The following is an 18,402-nucleotide window of genomic DNA, read 5'->3' as shown; positions in this document are numbered from 1 at the left end:
AAAAAGAAAGCAGGCAATAATAAAAGAAAGCAAGTTTCTGCATGATACAGTAACAACCCTCATCTATAGAGTGAAAGTCCAAGAGCACAAAAAAAACTGCTGATAGCTTTACACAGCATCCACCAAGTTCACATTGTTACCTTTTGAGTTGGATTGACTTGTTTTGCCTATTTTAGGACCATTTGAATTTGTTACACTGAATGTGTATTAGAAATACCTATTAGTTAACAGAGATAACTAATTACAGAGGTAACCCATATAAATTCAAATGAAGACACATACCTATGGGCCAGACCCCTGGGTTGGTGCGGGTTGGTGCCTTACTGGCTCTTCCCTGGTAGAGCATCATCCAGACTCTGAGTTTTGCTCAGACTCACCCCAAGTGCCTCACCTCCTGGTTCCGGGGCCCTGATGGGGGTCACAGGAATCTAATCAATTCAGTCATGTCTGTTTATATATCACTGGTCCTCAGAAATTGCTCTGTTGAGCTGGTTAAAAGGAACAATCCAATACAAATGCCATCTCCAACTTCTGTTCTCTGCTAAATCAGATTTTACAATATAGATTGCGATGGCATTTGCAGAGTGCTTCTCACTTGATAATTCGCCATTATTTGGAGGCAGGAAAGGAAGGAGAAACGGAAATAGAACTTATGTGTCCTGTGTTTCTTTTATTTGCCAGGTCCTTGCTAAGTTTTGACCCTGGGCAGGGAGACCTTTATGTGGCACATCCGTCCAGCTGTCCATCCCTGGCTGTATGTTGAAATTGCCTTAAGTTTTTTATTTAAAAATTTTTTTCTACTTGCTAAGTGAACTGCATGTTGAAAAGGTGAAATAGGCCAGTAGCTCTCTGCAGATTGCAAATGAATTTCTATCCGAGTCCTCTCTCAGGCCTCAGCTCAAGCCAGTGTGCCGCTGAGCTAGGTGAACAGGGACTGACCCCACTGCCCGTGAAAGAAGGAGCTGTAAGAATTTTAAGTAGATCAGCAATGATGACGATGGTCACCGGAACCATTGAGCAAGTGCTGTGCTTGGGGAGACACAAGGCAGACCCCAGTGGGTGAGGAGCGTGTAGCCGGCGCACACCATGTGCCCGTTAGACCCTAAATTAAGAGTGGGATTCTTTACCTGATGCTTTCCTGCTCAGACCCCACTCCACCCTGGGCCAGACTCTCCTGCACAGTCACCGTGGCCCCAGGGGTACGGACAGAGTCTGGGAGAACTGTGGGCCTTTTTTTGGGCCTGGGCCCGTTGGTGGCCAGTGTGGGCCCTGTAATCACAGTAGCAGGTGTTTCTCCAGTGCCCAGCACTCCTGGATGTCAGACTTGACTGGGTTCAAGTTCAGGTTTTGCTGTGCCTTAACCTGAAGCTAGTGACCTTGGGCCAGTCATTTAACTTCCCTGAGCTTTGGTGTCTTGCCTGTAATTGAGGGTATAAGTACTTTTCTGTGAGTGGCTATTTTGTTTTTTGTTCTAAAGAACTCCTGTTTTAAATTTCAGCTTTATTCAAATATGCTCATTAAGTTACTTTTGGCTGTTTTCTTTGTTAATTGTTTCTGCTTGCCTTCACATTCAGTTGTGTCTTTTTTCTGACTTCTTATCAGATGCTTAATTTCATTCTTTTCTGTTAGGAATTTTAAGTTTTTAGATTAAGTTTCCTCTGAGTACAAATTTGTCTTTGTTTCACGTGTGGTGTTCTTTCTCCATCTGTGCTATTTTCTAGGTATCCTGCAACTATGATTTTGAATTCCCCTTTGAGTCAAAAGTTTTTTAAGAGGGAGTTTTAGGTTTTCCAACGGATAGCATTATTGTTACTTCTCCTTTCGTTACATCTTGTTTCATTGCACTGTGGTCAGAGATTTTTGCTCTTTCAGGATTTGGGGCTTTCCTTAAAGTCATACATAGAGAGTAACTTTTTGAACATGTTTGCTGATGTACCTTTTCACATGATTCATGAGTTTCTGTTTTGAGTGGGCTTTAGATCAAATCTTACTTAAGACCCAGGTTTAGAGATTTCTGTGTTTTCCAGTGTTCTCTACTTATAGTGATTTTTTTTTCATTTTTAAATTATTCTATAAATATAGGTTCATGACGGTTATATTTTCTTTGTGGAGTGTACTTCCTACCCATGTGAAAGTGACTCTTTCCATTCTGCTTTTGTGTCTGGCTTCTTTCATCAGTGTTGTTACATGTATTTGTGAGTTTCACCCATGTAGTTGTGTGTGAGTTTATTCCTTCTCATTTATCTTTTTTCCAGTTTTACTGAGATATAATTGACAAGGTGTACCGGATAGTGACTTGACTTTCATACACTGTGAAATGATTGTCCACAGTAAGTTCAGCGAACGTCATCTCATACAGATAACAAAATTAAAGAAATAGAAAAAGCTTTTTTTCCTCCGGATGATAACTCCTAGGATTTACTAACAGATTTTCGTATCTAGCATACAGTAGTGTTAATTACGTTTACGTGTTATACATTGCATCCCTGGGACTTACTTACCTTGTGACTGGAAATTTGTAGCTTTTGGCCACCTTCATCCTTTCCCTCTCCACTCCCCTCTGGTAGGCACATATCTGCTCTCTTTTTCTGTGAGTGAGTTATAGTTACTTAGTTACTTAATTACTGGTACTTTGTTTAGTTGACCCACAGCACTTTATTGGTTCTTGGTACACAGCGTAGTGATTCAGTATTTTCCCACATTTCAAAAGATCACCACGGTAAGCCGAGTTACCATCTGTCTGTTCCTTCTCATTGTTAAATAGTATTCTGTTATGTGAGTATAGTGGCTTCCCTGGTGGCTCAGACAGTAAAGTGTCTGCCTGTAATGCGGGAGACCTGGGTTCGATCCCTGGCTCGGGAAGATCCCTTGGAGAAGTAAATGGCAACCCACGCCAGTACTCTGGCCTGGAGAATCCCATGGAGGAGCCTGGTAGGCTACAGTCCATGAGGTCGCAAAGAGCTGGACACGACTGAGCAACTTCACTTTCACTTTCATGTGAATATAGTATTTGTTGATTCTAGTGATAGATTTATTAGCTTGTTTCCATTTTGAGCTATCCCGAATAGTGCTGGCTGCCATTAACACTCTGACACATCTTTCATGCGTGTGAGTATGTGTTCTCTTGGATTCATACCTAAGAGTGGAACTGCCAGGTCACAGGGGAGACCCTCGCTCGGCTTGGGTGGACGGCTGCCTGTTTTCAGAGATGCTAGCTGTTGCCATGCCCGCCGCGGGGCAGGAGCAGTGTCCTCCACACTGCAGCGCTTGTCGTCAGGCTGTGTCAGCTCTCCCCACACTGCTCTCAGGATTCCGTGACCGATTTCTGAAATTGATATGAAAATCAAAGGCCAAGGATAATCAAAGCATCCTCGAAGAACACAGCTGATGTACTGAAGAACACGGTACTAGATGTGAGGACTTGGTAAGAACTACAGTAAGTGAGGCATCGCAGTGTTGGCGGAAGGATAGGCAAATAGCTGGATAGCACAGAGCTGCCCTTGAAACAGGCTGCACGTGAATAGCCACTTAGTTTGTGACAAAGGTGTCAGATAGCAAATGGGAAGGGCGGCCTTTTCAGAAGCACCGGGAGGGGGCTTCCTCAGTGGCCGGGGGGTTAAGCCTCAGCCTTCTAGCGTGGGGTCATGGGTTCAGTATCTGGTTGGAGAACTAAGGTTCCACATGCCATGGGTGTGGCCAACATTTTTTAAAAAACATGATATTAAATAAAAAGTACTGGGAAAGTTGGATTCTCTGTATGGGGGTGGGGGGAGAATTTTTCAACCCCAAATCCTATCCAGGATCAGTTTTAGGTAGATTACAGAAAGCTAAACATGAAAGAGAAAACAGCTTCTAGAATAAAACAGGAGAATTAGCTTTATGATCTTGGAGAAGACAAAATTCTTTAAATAGGATACAGAAAGCACTACCAAATTAGGAAAGATTTATAAATTGAAGTGTACTTTAAACTTCCTCTATTCTGGAGCATTTGATTACACATGCTCCAATAAAATGCAACACATACTGTTTTGTAGTTGCCCAGATGCCTTAGAAGGTGTGTCGTCAGTTCTGTCTGCCCTGGGGACCCCTGCCCTGCTCTCGTCAGGGCCGGTCCCCTCTTGTGCAGTGCAGCTGCCACCTTGGGCCTTGGGTGGTGGTCCCTCTGGGTCTTGTCCTCTGTGCTGGATACCTTGTGTCTTGCATCCCGTGTGTATCATTGGTTGGGGAGCGTGAGCATCGAGTAACAGCAACTGTCTTAAGCTGTCTTAAACAATAAGGACATTTATTGGCTCAAATAAGAACTCCAGAGGTGGGCAGGCTCTGGGTGTTGGTCCTGTGTGGGGTGTCCCTAATGAACCAGGTGGGTCACTGGTAAGGAGGCTGAGTTTTTCCCTTAGACCAGGCGTGCCCCTCGCCCAGCTGGGTATGGGCCAGCCTCTCAGGCCTCTTGTCTGCCTGGGGGAGGACTAGGTCACTTCCTCTAGAAAGGAAGAAGGGAGAACTGGCTTCCTGGCAGGAATGGCTACTGCATTTATTTGCCTCTTGTTCATGAGAGCATCTTTCCCTGCAACTTTCTAAGAACTTAAATGTTTTGTGGCCTTGTGTCACGAGTTGAAAACGTCCTTCCATCCCCACACTTGGCCCGGTCAGCTGGATAGGAGGGTTAATGATGCTCAGGAGAGTCAAGTCACTGGCTCATAAGGACTCACTGCCATCCCTTTGTTCCTCCCTGGGACCTTTTTTGCGGGTGATGGTTGGCTTTTGGCAGCTTTGGGGTAGGTACTGAGATTTCCCGTTGTACCCTGTGTTCTTTTTACACCCATTTCTCTGAGCACTTGGCAGGTCCTTGCAGTCTTGTATACTTCAGCTCTGGGAATTTCTCATGTAACTTTTATTTGATAATTTCCCTCCTCTTGTGGTTCTGGAAATCTTAGTTAAATTTGGACCCTTGGATTAATCTAATTTGGGGTAGGAGTAGAGACTAGTATTCATTTATCCCCCTTGTTAATTTTTCTGAGAGATCCTTTGTCTTGCATTTCTTCTACTGATGTGAAAGTTAAAATTTGTAAGAATAGTTTGGATTTATAGAAAAGTTGGAGGTTCTGTGTATTCTGCTCCCAGTTTCTCTTAAAAAGATCTTCCATTATTATGGTCCATTTGTCCTGGCGACTTAACCAGTGTTTATACATTGAGTCTGTTTTTTTCATATTTCCTTGATTTTTGCCTAATGTCCTTTTTCTGTTCTAGGATACAACGTTAGTTGTCACGTTTAGGTTCTCTTAGGTTGGCAATTACCAGGTTTTCCTTGTCTCCAGTGACCTTGAGAGTTTCGAAGAGATATTTTGTAGAATGCTCCTAGTTGTGATTTCTCTGGTACTTTTCTCATGATTAACCTGACATTATGGGGTTTTGGCTGTCATGTCTTTAATTCTTCCTCGGGCTTTTTCCTGTTTTCTGATTGCCCCTTAAGAGGAAAAAAAATCCTGATGTGTGCACGCAGCATCTTCTCTTAATTTCCTCAGGACATTAATTAAAAAAAAAAAAACACTTTGGTTCCCGGGACTGTCTGTTTCCTTCAGGCTCTTTTGTTTGGTTTGTCTTTCAGTTGCGGTCTCAGATGAGCACAGCTGGTTGGAAAACCTGGTGGGTGGGTCAGAAGGAGCTCTTGGGGGTGGGGTGGGTGAGTGAGAAGCCATCCTTATATTCTTGAGTCCCCAAGAGCCTGCGTTTTTTGAGAAGACCCCTTCTTTGCCAGGAGTGTGGAGACCTCGAGGGAGGCAGTCTTGTTTGTCTCCCTCTCTCCTGTGAGGCCAACTGCAGAGGGAGTTTCAGGCCCTCAGGGCTGGGCCTCAGGTTTTCACTTAGCTTCTGTTTTTAGCTCCTTTCCTCACTCCCACCACCCTCTTTGACCTGGTGTTCTCAAGTCTAGACTTCTCTTAATTTATCCAGAGAGGAGGGGAAGAGGGAGCTGACGTGGGAGGCTGGCTGTGGTACACACAGCCTTTCTGCAGTGCTCCCAGCTCTAACATCCTCTCCCCTCCTCCCACCCCCGCCCCAGCCCTGCAGTCTTACAGGGTGCCCAGTGCTCCTAGGACTTCCTGAGCTCTCTGGAGTCCTCAGTTTCTAGGATCCTTTAATCTCCTGTTTGTTACTGCTCATGTCTGTTCTTTGCTAAAGTTGTCCCTGTCTTTTGGGTTCTCTTTGTTGTCGTTTTTTAGAGGGTTTTGGAAAGATGAACCGTAAATGCCTGTGGTCTTTATGCTGTGTTTAGCCAGAACACCCCTGCTTTTTAAAGAGTTTCTGTGAATCAAGTGAAATTGAATGAAGGGTCATTTCTGGGATGTGTGTGCACATGTAGATAGGTATGCAGTCACGTTTATGTACGAATGTGTAATTGTGTGTGCTTGTCGATGACCCCACTCAGCTGCTTCTTTCCACGTGGTCAGTGGTGGTTGTCTCATAGCGTCAGGACATCTAGAGCTGCCTTTGCAGTTGTGGCTGCAGAGGTTTGCAAGTCCCTGAAGAAAGGGTGGGTTGGCACCATGTCCTTACAGAGCTCTCTGTTCTCTTGAGAAGGGAGGGACCCTGAAGGTGCAAGGTGGGTGGGGGTAAGGGAGTGACCAGGCCTGTTGGTGGATTCCTGCTCTGCCACGGAGGTCTCCATCGCACCTTGGGACCACTATCTCTAGTCTCTGCAACAGCCTTCCAAGTAGATCTTCTGTCCCCACAGCAGGGTTTGGGCTCACAGGCTCCTTCCGTCCTCTCAGTCTGTGTGGAGAGAGCTGCTGCCTGCTGGAGGGAATTGGTCCTCGTGGGGCGGGCTTGCCCCCAGAGCCCATGCGGCAGCAGTCGCTGCTCCCTGGTGATAGAGCCAATCTCTCTCTCTCTCTCTCTCTCTCTCTCTCTCTCTCTCTCTCTCTCTCTCTCTCTCCCCCATCCTCTGTTTTCAGCAGTGGATCTGTGAGGTCCTGGGGTTTGGCAAGGTTGGAAGGCGTGCTGTCTCCTGGGCTAAAGAAAAGCACTTCCTGCCAGTTAGTCCTCTCGCTTGCTTCCAGTGCCCAGACTCCAGCTGCTGCGGGTGACGTTCCTACAGGAAGGACTTTGGGTGTAAACACCGTTGCTGGTGGCTGCATGGGGCGGGAGAGTGACAGGCGCGGCTGGCTGGGACGGCGGCCTCCAGCGCTTGAGCTCAGCTTGTCTGCAGTGTTCTCTAAGCTTTCCTTAAAATCACTTTCATAATTTTTTTAAACGAAGATCTGTTTAGAATTTAGATAGTAGTTTTTGACTTCCGTTGCTGAACTCTTGAAGTAGAAAACAAAACCACAATGGAAGAGTAGCAGGAGACAGATAATTAGCATTGCAGCCCGGTGGCCCCTGCGTCCCAGGGACTTGTGCTGGTAGAGAGGTCCAGCAGTTTGGCTGGGAACTGGGTGACGGTGATCATTTTTCATTTTGTTTTTTAAGCTTCACGGTTTTTTTGTATCAAGCATCTATTCCTTGTTACTAAGACATGTTGGGGGTAAATGAATGAGCAGGACCAGGGCTGTCCACCACAAGTCTGTCCTCACCCCAGCGTGTGGCTGCCTTGGATGCCCCTGCTTACTGCCCTCACGTGGGATGCCTTGAAACGGGGGCAGCTCAGTGCTGTTCAAAATGCGGTCGCAGTGGAGTGTTGATCTCCAGGGTTTCTGAGCATTAAAGCATATCTCTGTCTCCTAAGAATTAATTAAAGGTGTCCACAGGCAGATCCTGAACCCCCGTGAATTTTCGGTCTTGGTTTGCAGGTCTGCTCTCTGCCGTCAGGGTCCTTAGGCTGTGAGACTGCAGAGAGGGGTCAGGTCCCTGGAGCCTGGAGGTAGGCAGGAAGCTGGAGGTGTCACTGGCCGCAGAGGAGTCAGAAAATTGAGTAGTGTTGCAGGGCCAGTGGTGGTGCTGAGCCTGGGGCCCAACCTGCGGGAGAGCCCTGGGTTGCGTGTGTTGTGTTCTTTATTCATTTATTCCTGATGCCAGACCTTTGAGGTGCATAGCAGGGTGTTCATCTCAGTAAATCCACAGGGAAACTGGCCAGTGTGGAGGTGACATGCGACCTGAGTTTGGAGAGAGGAGAGCAGTGGCAGGGGTGGGGTGGGGATGAGAGTGGCAGGGGTGTGGGGTCGCCTGTTTGTCCTGGATTTGACCCTCCAGGGAGCATCAGGATGAGGTTGAAAGTGTCTGAGCAGGTGCCCGTGACCTGGTTTGGTTCTGGTGGGGGGCGGGTAAGGCTGGACGGGGTTCAGGGAAGTGGGGGCGGGGCTTGCAGACCCCAAAGTGTGCCGGAGAAGTGGGGGTGGGGAAGGGCTCTAGGCCCTGCAGCTCGGCCGTCGCCCTTACTGCCTTCCTGTTTCACTTCAGTGGCTTCCTGAGCGTGCTGTCTCCTGGGGGGTGTGTGTCTCTCCTGCATCGTCCCCCGCTTTGTGTCCCTCGGGCCTTTGCTTTTCTTCTGCCTGTCCTTGCCTGTGGAGGTGTGTGCTGTGTTCTGCAGTCATACCTCACGCCTGTCCTGCAGAAACCTCACCTGCCTGGGGCTCCTGCAGGTGGAATGATTGGGCCTGAGCTCCAGCTTTGCAGGTGGGCCAGCTCCTGCCTGTTGGGGCCTGGAGGGATGTTAGGGCGGGTCCCCTGCTTCTGGCAGGCCAACCTGATTTTCTGACTGGGGCCCTGAAGGGAGCCACTGAAAGCTGGAGGTGTGGAGTTGGTGGTGCTATCACTGGGCGAGATAGCAGAAGCTCCCCTGCAAACCCAGTGGGGCTCCCCACTCTCCACCCCCCACCACATCCTGGGGCATATGTGAACCCCTTTTTGTTGAGTCCATTTCCATATCTACTTCTCCCTTTAGACTAGGGGTCCGCTGGCTGCAGCCCCCAACTCTGGCCCCCTTCCTGTTTCGGTGAAAGGAGTTTCGCTGGAAGCCAGCCCTGCTGCTTCCTGTTGTCTGGTCGCAGCAGCGCAGGGCAGGGTGGTTGGCGTGTGCTGGAGATGCTCAGTCTGGCCCTCCACGGAAGGCACTGTGGAGCCTGCTCTGGAGGGCGGGCTGGGGTCTTTGTTGCCTCCACATGCCCAGCACTGAGTAACCCCTTGGCAGCCACAGAGTGGGCAGCACACATCTGAGAACTTGAACTCGGTGGTTGGCACCTACCCCTGTGTTAACGTTCTTTTTTCACAGACGCTGACATGTTGGAGAAGGATGGCATTGTTTATTCATCTCATCCTGGATTGTGTGGTGATGGTTCTTTATGTTCTGACTGAGACTGGACAAGCATACTGTCTGGTGACCATGTCCTTTCCAGACCTGCTTATTTCCTGACCTGTTTATCCAGCCCCGCTCTCCGCTTCCATTCTGGAACGGTTCATGCTTTTTGGTGTGTTCTGTGTGGCAGTGGGATCTTTCTTTCCTTTCTCCTCACACCAGGCTGGGGGCTTTTGCTTGTGCCTGGTGGCTGTGGCACCTAGGCTGACTACACTGTTTTTGTGGCTTGTGGGTCTTCCCCGGGGACCCCTCCTCTCTGAGCACGCAGTGGGCCCTTCTTTGTTGGTGACTGGAGGAAAGAGCCATGTGGTGCTGGCTCCAGGTGTCCTCAGGATTGTGGACTGCTCAGGAAAGCAGAGGTTTGCCCAAATGTTGCCAGACTCAGGGACACCTGTGAAAGCCTGGGTTTGCCCCGATGTAAAGCTGGCTGGTGTTGGCCAGCAGTGTTGGCGTGTAGAAAATGTTCTGTTTTTAAGCACCTTGTCTAGCCTCGTCATCTGTGCAGTCGCTGGGAGGCACCCTTAGAGGCAGGGTTGCCACATGGCTGGGCCGGGGCGCTCGCTGTCCCCCCGGCCGAGCCCCAGCAGCCTGGAGTCAGGGTCCCTGGGCAGAGAGTCTGCAGCCAGCTGTCCCCGCCCGGGCTCCAGGCCTGCCCCAGCACTCAATGGCCTGTGACCCTGGGCGGTTTACTGCTCTGTCCTGACCATAATGTAGTGTCTTTCTCTGTAAAGCGGGCTGATGACCGTAGTGTCTTCTGAGCATGGAGGACAGTGAGTGTCAGCGGGTGCCCAGCTCGCCCTGAGGGCTACCCCGGGGAGTCCCCAGCTGGGCGGGCGTCTGCCACTGGCTAGTACCCAAGTGGAAGTGAAATGAATCCTATTACTCGGAAACGGCTTTTTATAAGCTGGAAGCTGGGAGGTCCTCCCTCTGGTGGATGAGAGCAAGCGTCTTCTGGTGACCTGATGGCTGGGACTACTGTCGGGAGGGGCGGGGCCTGGACTAAGTTGCCTTTGTTGGTGAATCTTTCTGGTTCCTTTGTTCTTACAGAGCCTTTCCTCTAGGCACTTTTAGGAAGGTTGCCAGAGTAGATGTCCTTTTCTTCATTCCCCTAAAGTTGTCTTCACACGGATTTGGGGTGCTTTTTTTCCTTCTTTCTAGGTGAGAATGCCCAGGGACCCAGGCAGGGCCTGGGGGGGTGGTGCGGGACTGGGTGGTGGGGAGGGCTTCCAGCGGGAGGGCGGGACGGGGCTCCCTTGTCCTATAGTTGCTGTAGATGGAGTACCGAGGACCCAAATTAGATCTTGTTTAGAAAAAAGAAGCAACACCCCAGAAAAGAATTCTGCTGCCTACAAAAGGGAGCGCGTGCAGAGCGAGAGCCCTGGCTGGGCTCCCGGCTTGCCCTGTGCCGCCCACAGAACCTGGAGTCTCCACTGGTTCGTCCCCAACGAGCCAGGCTGAACGGACATGCCCCTGACCCACCAGAAGCGTGTTCTCTGGCCTCCCAGCCTCACGAGCCACACCCACATGTTTGTCTCTGCCATCTAGTCGAGCCCTTGTGTAATCTTTGCGTGTGTATTGACAGACCAGAAACTCAGCAGATAGTCATAAGCTGGATAAAGCCATACTAACAGTATTCTGGGCCTGATGCTTGTGAAAACCCAGGGGTAGGCAGAGCAGCCAGAGATGCAGGTGGAGCAGAGCTGGGCCCTACACATGACCCCGATTCTTGGAGGAGATGGATACCTGTGTGTGCTGGTGGGGAAACCAGAATGATTTTATTTGTATTTGGTGTTTGTTCAGTGAAGTCTTCGTGCAAAGAACCCTCGCATGCCCTGAGGCTGGTGTCTGTAACCTTGCTTTGTAAAGGGCCAGGTAAATACCAGTAGTTGTTGCTCTGTGGGCCCCATGCGGCCTCTTGCAGTTTCCGCAGGCTGGCTGTGTGTAACTGGCCCGCCCTGCTGGAGGCGGAGTTGGGCCTGAAGGATGCCCATCTGTGCACTCTATGTGGAGCCTTATGGTGAACGAGTATCAGGCCCCCTCCCCCACAGGGGCTGTTTCCTTAGCAATGGGGACTCAGTCGCATTGCCTGTTAGCACCCCAGATTTCTGTAGCAATGCAGAATCCAGTCCCGATGTGTGGTGAAACGCTGCTTTGACAATAAACCGCATAATTTCATGGCCATGGGTTATTAACATTGGGTATGTTTCATTTTAGAACCTGTTGGCATTTGTGAAATCTGGCTGTGGCCCCTCAGTCTGTGTGGGAAAACTCAAGTGCATAACTTGGTTAAAAAGTGGGAAAGGGGCCTTCCAAAAAGTACGCCTGTGGGTTCAGAGCAGGTGTTAGTCCAGCACGTTCCTGCCTTGGCTTCACTGAGGGGCTTTTGTCAAAAGGAGTAGAAAGCGTGTTCCCTAAACGTAGTAGGTGCTCGGTTAGCATTTGCTGAGGGATTGAGTTTATTTAGAGGACGTAATTCAAGCAACAATTGTTGACCGATTAACACTTCTTAGCTCCCATTGGCTCAGATATTTTCCTTATTTTTTTCCAGGATGCCAAGAGTGGGGGTGCGGTCAGGCTCTGGTTCCCTAGTGCTTCCTGGGGGTGAGTGTGGGGACTGGTTAGTTCTGAGTGGTGTGGTGTCATCAGGAGACCCACTGAGCGCTCTGTGTCCGCTCTGACCTTTGTGCACTCTGACCTCTACCCCTGGGCCCAGGCAGTGCAGAATCAGGGAGATCTGTTTGTATCAGTGAACTGGTGGAAATTTGGACTAAGGAATACTTCTTAAGATTTCCTTTTTATCGAGTTAACACTGGTTTATAACATTGTATGTTTTATCTGTACAACTTTGTGTTTCTATTTCTTGTGTCCCAGAGCATGCTGACCACAAAAATTGAGTTTCCATCCATCATCATGCAGATGACCCTCTGCCCTTTCTTCCTCTGCTTGTCCCTCCCTTGCTGCTCACCACTGCTCTCTGTATCTGTGTGTTTGCTTTGGTTTCATTTATTTTTTGCTTGTTGGTTTAATTTTTATATTCCACCTGTGAGTTGAAATCATACAATATTTGTCTTTCTACATCTGTCGTATTTCACTTAGCATTATACCCTAAAGGTTCATCCTTGTTGTCACAAATGGCAACGTTTTGTCTTTTTAAATGGCTGGGTAGTATCTCATTGTGTATATGTATCACAGTTTCTTTATTCATTCATCCTTTTGGCTATTGTAAATAATGCTGTAATGAACATTGGGGTACATACATCTTTTCAAATTAGTATTTTCGTATTCTTTGCTTACATTCCCAGAAGTGGGACTGTCAGGATCATGTGATAGTTCAAGTCTTGATTTTTTTGATTGCCCAGAATGTCTGATGAATAATTTTTATTTCGCTTGTCTTTGTTGGTTTGGGTTTTGATTCAGTAGGGAATAGTGTACCTGGATTTAAATGGTGATGCTGCACCTGTAGTCCTGCAGGTCGTGTCGCTGGGAGGAGGGCACCGCTGGCTTTGTTTAGAAGTGTTTGTAGGTTCAGGGGCAGCAGACATGTGGCTGAGACTTAGCATTTCCCACGACAGTGCTAAAGTGAGACATTCTGGAACATGCTTCTTATTAATCAGCTGTGTGACTGCAGACGTGTAGGCTGGACGTGGGGCGGGGTTGTGTCCCAGGCCCAGCTCAGGGCTTGGACACATGGCAGTGCCTGCCTAGTAAAGACGTGTTGAATGAGTGAATATATTAGTTTTCTGTTGTTGCTGTGACTGATGACCATAAAACTCTAGTGGCTGAAAACAAAACAGACACATTCTCTCCTGGTTCTGGATGTTGGAAGTCTGCAGTGATGCTGCTGGGCTGAAATCGAAGCAGCGGCAGGGCTGCGTTTCTCCTGGGGGCTTTCCTGGCCTGGTGAGCTTTTCCGGGTGGCCTGCACCCCTCTGCTCCTAGTCCTCTTCCAGCTTTAAAGAGCCTTACTCCAACCTGTGCTCCTGTTAACCACTCAGACTCTGACCCTCCTGCCTCCCTCTCTAAGACCCTTGTGATTACATTAAGCCCACCCGGATAATCCAGGATGATCGGTCCATTTCAGGATCCTCAATTTAATCATACCTGCAAAGTCCCTGTTGGCTGGGAAGGTAACATACTCATGGGTTCTGGGAATTAGGGCATCCACACTTACGTTACTCAGCAGGCCACGGGAGTTTGTGGAGAGTGCTCAGAGTCGTCCTCAGTGGAGTAGTCCCCTACTGATGAATAAGAGACTCCACCCCTCTGCCTGGGCTGCTCCCACTTTGGGGGGGCCCCTGCTTGGACCCCTGCTGGAGCTGTAGGGCCTCCTCAGGGGTGCCCATCTATTTCCCATGTTCAGGACTTTTCCTTTTAGACCCAGAGTCAGCAGATTTTGCCAACCACATGTCCTGTTGCATATTTTTTAAAAACAAGTGTGAAAATGTTGGGGGGGGGGAGTCACCTTTACCTTGAGGGCCTTAGAAAATGAGCCATTGACTGGTGCCTGACTAGTATTTTGCCAACCCATGTTTTGGACTGAACCCTGCAGGCTGGGGCTGCCTATGGCTATCACCTTGGGGACAGTTTTCAAGAGCTCTGGTTAGTCGTGCGATGCGTGCACGCATGTGAGTGTATTGGGAGGGGTTCATGTTCCTACCCTAGTGAGCTTTTCTGTTGTTTCTTCTATCTGACAGAAACATCTGAAAATTAGATCTCATCTAGTCTTAATGGAGAATTTCAGGTGGTTTTCCATTTGAAAGCTTATTATTAATTACTGATCATTCTGACATGGTACAAGACCCAGTCTCTTTAGGGCCTTGCAGCCCAGGGTTGGGAAGCAGCCTGGGGAAGTTAGTTATTACCAGTTCTGATTGTGGCAGAAGCTCCCTGTGTGACGCTTTAGGGGCAGGGATTTAAAGATAGAGGGTGTGTAGCCCCTGGCACATGAGCAGGCACCAGAGAGGGAGCTGGCGTGGAGCGCTCTGATGGGCCGTCTTGCTGACCGCTTGCGATTATCAGTCCTCATTTGTTCCTTCACGGGGCCTGCTCTCCTCTCCTGGCCACCTGGGGCCTGAGCACTGGGCTGCGTGGGGGCCTCTCCCTGGCCGGCTGTGGCTGCCTAAACCAGGATCTGAGTGAGGAAGGGAGTTAAGTACCCATCCTGGGTGGCTCTGTCCTGGTGGCCCAGTGGTAAAGAACCCACCCATCTGCTAATGCAGGGGATGCGGGTTCCATCCCTGGGTTGGGAAGATCCTCTGGAGGAGGAAACTCCAGTATTCTTGCCTGGAGATCCGGTGGACAGAAGAGCCTGGCGGGCTACAGTTCATGGGGTCCTGAGAGTCAGACGTGCCACACCGCACGTGGGTGGCTGAAGGCCTGTGGGGAGGAGAGTGGCACTTAGGTGACCCCTGCATGTCGTATGCAACTCAGTACGCTCAGCCCTGGGTGTCCATCGAGGTGCTGGAATGTTTCCAGATACAGAATGGGTGCCTATCTGTTCCTGCACCCGAGACAGTGACTGGCAGGGCTTGAGTATCACATTTCACATGACATGAAGGAAAGGACGGATGCACCCAGCTCACTGGGTGTGCTCCTCTGGCCGAGGTGGCTTCAGAATAGGGTGAAATGACTGACCTTCCTGCAGCGGCTATGCCAGGTGCCTATTGTGAGTCATGGGTATTTTCACTTCCCTTTTGTCATTGAAAACATTTTATCAGTAGGCCTAAGTTGATGCTTTAGCTTTTTTCCCCACACGTTGATTCCAGTGGGAAGTTACAGTCACTTGTACAAGTTTTTGTTCTCGCACGATCAAATTTAGAACCTAAAGCCAGGGTGAGCGTAGAATGAAAGCATTGGAGCTGCTGGTCCTCAGTGCCTGGCACGTGGCCTCACTGGGTGTTCATATCGATGAATGCCAAAGTGAATGAGGAAGGTGCTTCTGGAGGAGCCGGCGGAAAGGTAGAAGGTGGCACTTGGGAGACGCTGCTTCCTTGGCTGGCCTTTCAAGATTTTTTCCCAGTGGAGGGCAGGCATGGACAGTACTGCCCACATGGGCTCCTCTCCCCAAGGGGGCCTGCTCTCTCTCCCGTCCATGGCCTGCTCTTGGCGCCTGAACAGGTGTTTCCCTCTGGGTGCTGGTTCTTTGGTTTGAAAAGCGCCCATACCAGCTGCTTCATGTGATTTCCTGGCTGTGCGCTTCCCTCTGGCTTGGTTTTGCTCATCCTGGTAATGGACAGCTTTCCATGAGGAAGGCGTTATTTGTGATGTTACATTGTTGTGCTACAAGGGAATGAGCCTTTGTTTTTCTACCTTGAGGAGCTGTCCTTGATTCAGAGGGCCTGATGTGTGAAGTTTACCTCTCATTGTGGCTGGTGAGTGCGAGAGTGCAGCTGATTTTCAGGCAGGGAGAGTTCCTATCTTTGGAGGTGGGGTGGTGTCTACAAGATGCTCTTTAAATGTGAGAAAGGCTGCCTGCGTGGGAACGGCATCTTTCTAGGGACAGAGTCCGAAGCTTTCTTCACATCTTCAAGGAGATCCATGATCCCTAAGGATTCAGTTCACTGGATCAGAGGTTCTGGTGGATTAACACTTTTTTCCCCCATTTCAAAGGCAGATCGGGAGCGGTGCCGAGAAAAATTTCCTTACTAGATGACATTTCATCGCAATGTCCGATCGTTTGGGGCAAATAACCAAGGGCAAGGATGGGAAAAGCAAGTATTCGACTCTCAGCCTGTTTGACAAGTATAAAGGAAAATCAGTAGATTCAATCAGGTCCTCAGGTAAGAGCGGGTAGGGGCCCAGTACCTTATGCTTTCCCTTAGGGAGACTTTTGGGTCTAGGACCAGGAAAACCTAGGGTCCCCTGTCTGGTTAGACAGATGTGGTCCACACAAGCCAGTCTTCTGGGCCTATGGGGTCACCCCCATAGTTCTTGGGGAGCCCATTACCCTCTACTTCTATGTGATGTCCTATTTCAGATCCTGGACTATTCCTGACTGCTGTAGCAGGATTATTTCCTCATCTGTCTTGTCTTATTGAAGCTCTGGCTATTTTGAGCCCGATGGGTAGAATGGAATTTAATTTGCACTAGAATTACCCTTTTTAGCTTTTGTGGTTCTGCTATTCCGGAACTTGGTGGGAAAATTTCCTGTTGATTCTGTCCACACCCCCTGAGAATCTTTTGAATGTTGGGGTCCCTGCTTAGGCTTGGCTGAGTCCCCGCAGTCCTGCTGTGATGAGGCCAGAGCAGTCTCCCCTTGCACAGGGCTGCTGATTGTGTGGGACGGAGGTTTTGGGGCCTGGCTCTTTACTGTGTCCTAAACTTAAACTCCCTGAGCCTACTGCCCACAAATAACCGGAAGCCTCCACAGTGGCTTCAGCAGCCAGTGTCTTTGAAGTCCTTGGTGAAGAGCTTGTCAGTTCAGTTCAGTTCAGTTGCTCAGTCGTGTCCGACTCTTTGCAACCCCGTGAATCGCAGCACGCCAGGCCTCCCTGTCCATCACCATCTCCTGGAGTTCACTCAGACTCACGTCCATCGAGTCCGTGATGCCATCCAGCCATCTCATCCTCTGTTGTCCCCTTCTCCTCCTGCCCCCAATCCCTCCCAGCATCAGAGTCTTTTCCAATGAGTCAACTCTTCGCATGAGGTGGCCAAAGTATTGGAGTTTCAGCCTTAGCATCATTCCTTCCAAAGAAATCCCAGGGCTGATCTCCTTCAGAATGGACTGGTTGGATCTCCTTGCAGTCCCAGGGACTCTCAAGAGTCTTCTCCAACACCACAATTGAAGCTTGTAAAGTGACTATAAGTTACGACCAAGCACTTTTGTGTGTTTTTGTTTAAAATACTTTGATTTATTTATTTGGCTGCCCTGGGTGTTAGTTGCCGCACGCAGGATCTTGAGTTGCGGCATGCGGGTTCTTAGTTGTAGCATGTGGGATCTAGTTCCCTGACCAAAGATTGAGCCCAGCCCCCTGCCTTGGCACTGCAGAGTCTTAAGTCACTGGACCACCAGGGAAGTTCCTTCTCATGGCAGATTTGTCCCTTGTTTTTCATTTGGTTGCCATTGTCATCATCACTTAGAGTTTAGAAGAGCAGCCGAGTGAACCCAGAATCTCTGCTTCCGTGACTTCCTCTGCAACATCTCTTCCCATCCCTCCCCCTGCAGTTATTCCTCGACATGGCTTACAAAGTCTCGGGAAAGTTGCCACGGCCCGGCGCATGCCACCGCCTGCAAACCTGCCAAGTCTGAAGTCTGAAAACAAAGGAAACGACCCCAACATCGTGATAGTACCCAAGGACGGAACAGGATGGGCAAACAAGCAGGACCAGCAAGACCCAAAGAGGTGAGAGCGAGGGGTGGGCGGTAGGTGGGAGTTGGAGGACGCCTCTTCCACCTCTACTCCTGCTGCCGAGTTGTTTCTCGCTTCCTGGCTCCTGGAGCCAAAGCGGCAGGGTTTCTGTGAGCCACCTCGTCCCCAGTGATCAGTGTCCCTCGTGCCTTATTAAGAAAGCCCTCATCACTCCCAGAGGAGCTTATGCAATGACTCGAGCCAGTTCCTGAACAACCCACTGTGGACAGAGCCGAGCGCTTGATTTTGGTTGGGGTCCCTGGGTGCTGGGCCCCAAGTGGAGGAGGAGGAACCTTCCGCATTGAGGGATCACAGCGCCCCACATAGGTGGCTGCTCTCCTCCCCACGACCTGGTCACTGAGGAGAGCCACGCCAGGCCCAGGTACTCCGGGTCAGTGCGCAGCTGCCCTGCATCGGGGACGGGTAGGAAGGCATCAGGGAGGGACAGGGCCTCACTAAGGCCAGCAGGCAGAGCCCGGCTGCTGGGGTTTGCTTGTCAGGCAGTGGAAATGGAGCAGTTTGGCCTCGTCCACCTTTGTGCCCTGTTTCCCTGAGGTCCAGCTGCTGATACTCCAGACCCAGAAAGTAAAGGTGGCCCAGATCACGGCCTGCCAACCAGGGTCCTTTTCTCTAATTGAAAATGGCCCAAAGCTTCCTGTAGTTAATTCAGACAAGATGTAGAGAGTGAACAGATTATTAGGCCAGGTGATTGATCAGTAATAAGCAAATACTGTAAACATTTCCTAACAGTCTGAATAGGGATCGTCC

At 49.7% G+C, this 18,402-nt stretch overlaps 1 protein-coding gene across 1 annotated transcript in view; it reads left to right on the top strand.

The window, feature by feature from the left end:
* The window catches only part of PRRC2B (proline rich coiled-coil 2B), an 85,099-nt gene that overhangs the window by 11,873 nt on the left and 54,824 nt on the right, over window positions 1-18,402 (top strand). The window contains exons 2-3 of the mRNA XM_068988187.1: window positions 15,896-16,065; window positions 17,451-17,628. Coding sequence (XP_068844288.1) covers window positions 15,951-16,065; window positions 17,451-17,628 — 293 coding nt within the window. The 5' untranslated portion in view covers window positions 15,896-15,950. The remainder of the gene's footprint in view (window positions 1-15,895; window positions 16,066-17,450; window positions 17,629-18,402) is intronic.

This window comes from Capricornis sumatraensis, chromosome 1 (assembly GCF_032405125.1).
Source record: "Capricornis sumatraensis isolate serow.1 chromosome 1, serow.2, whole genome shotgun sequence".
Taxonomy (NCBI): Eukaryota; Metazoa; Chordata; class Mammalia; order Artiodactyla; family Bovidae; genus Capricornis; species Capricornis sumatraensis.
Note: the sequence above shows the minus strand (reverse complement) of the source record. Positions and strands in the feature narration are given on the sequence as shown.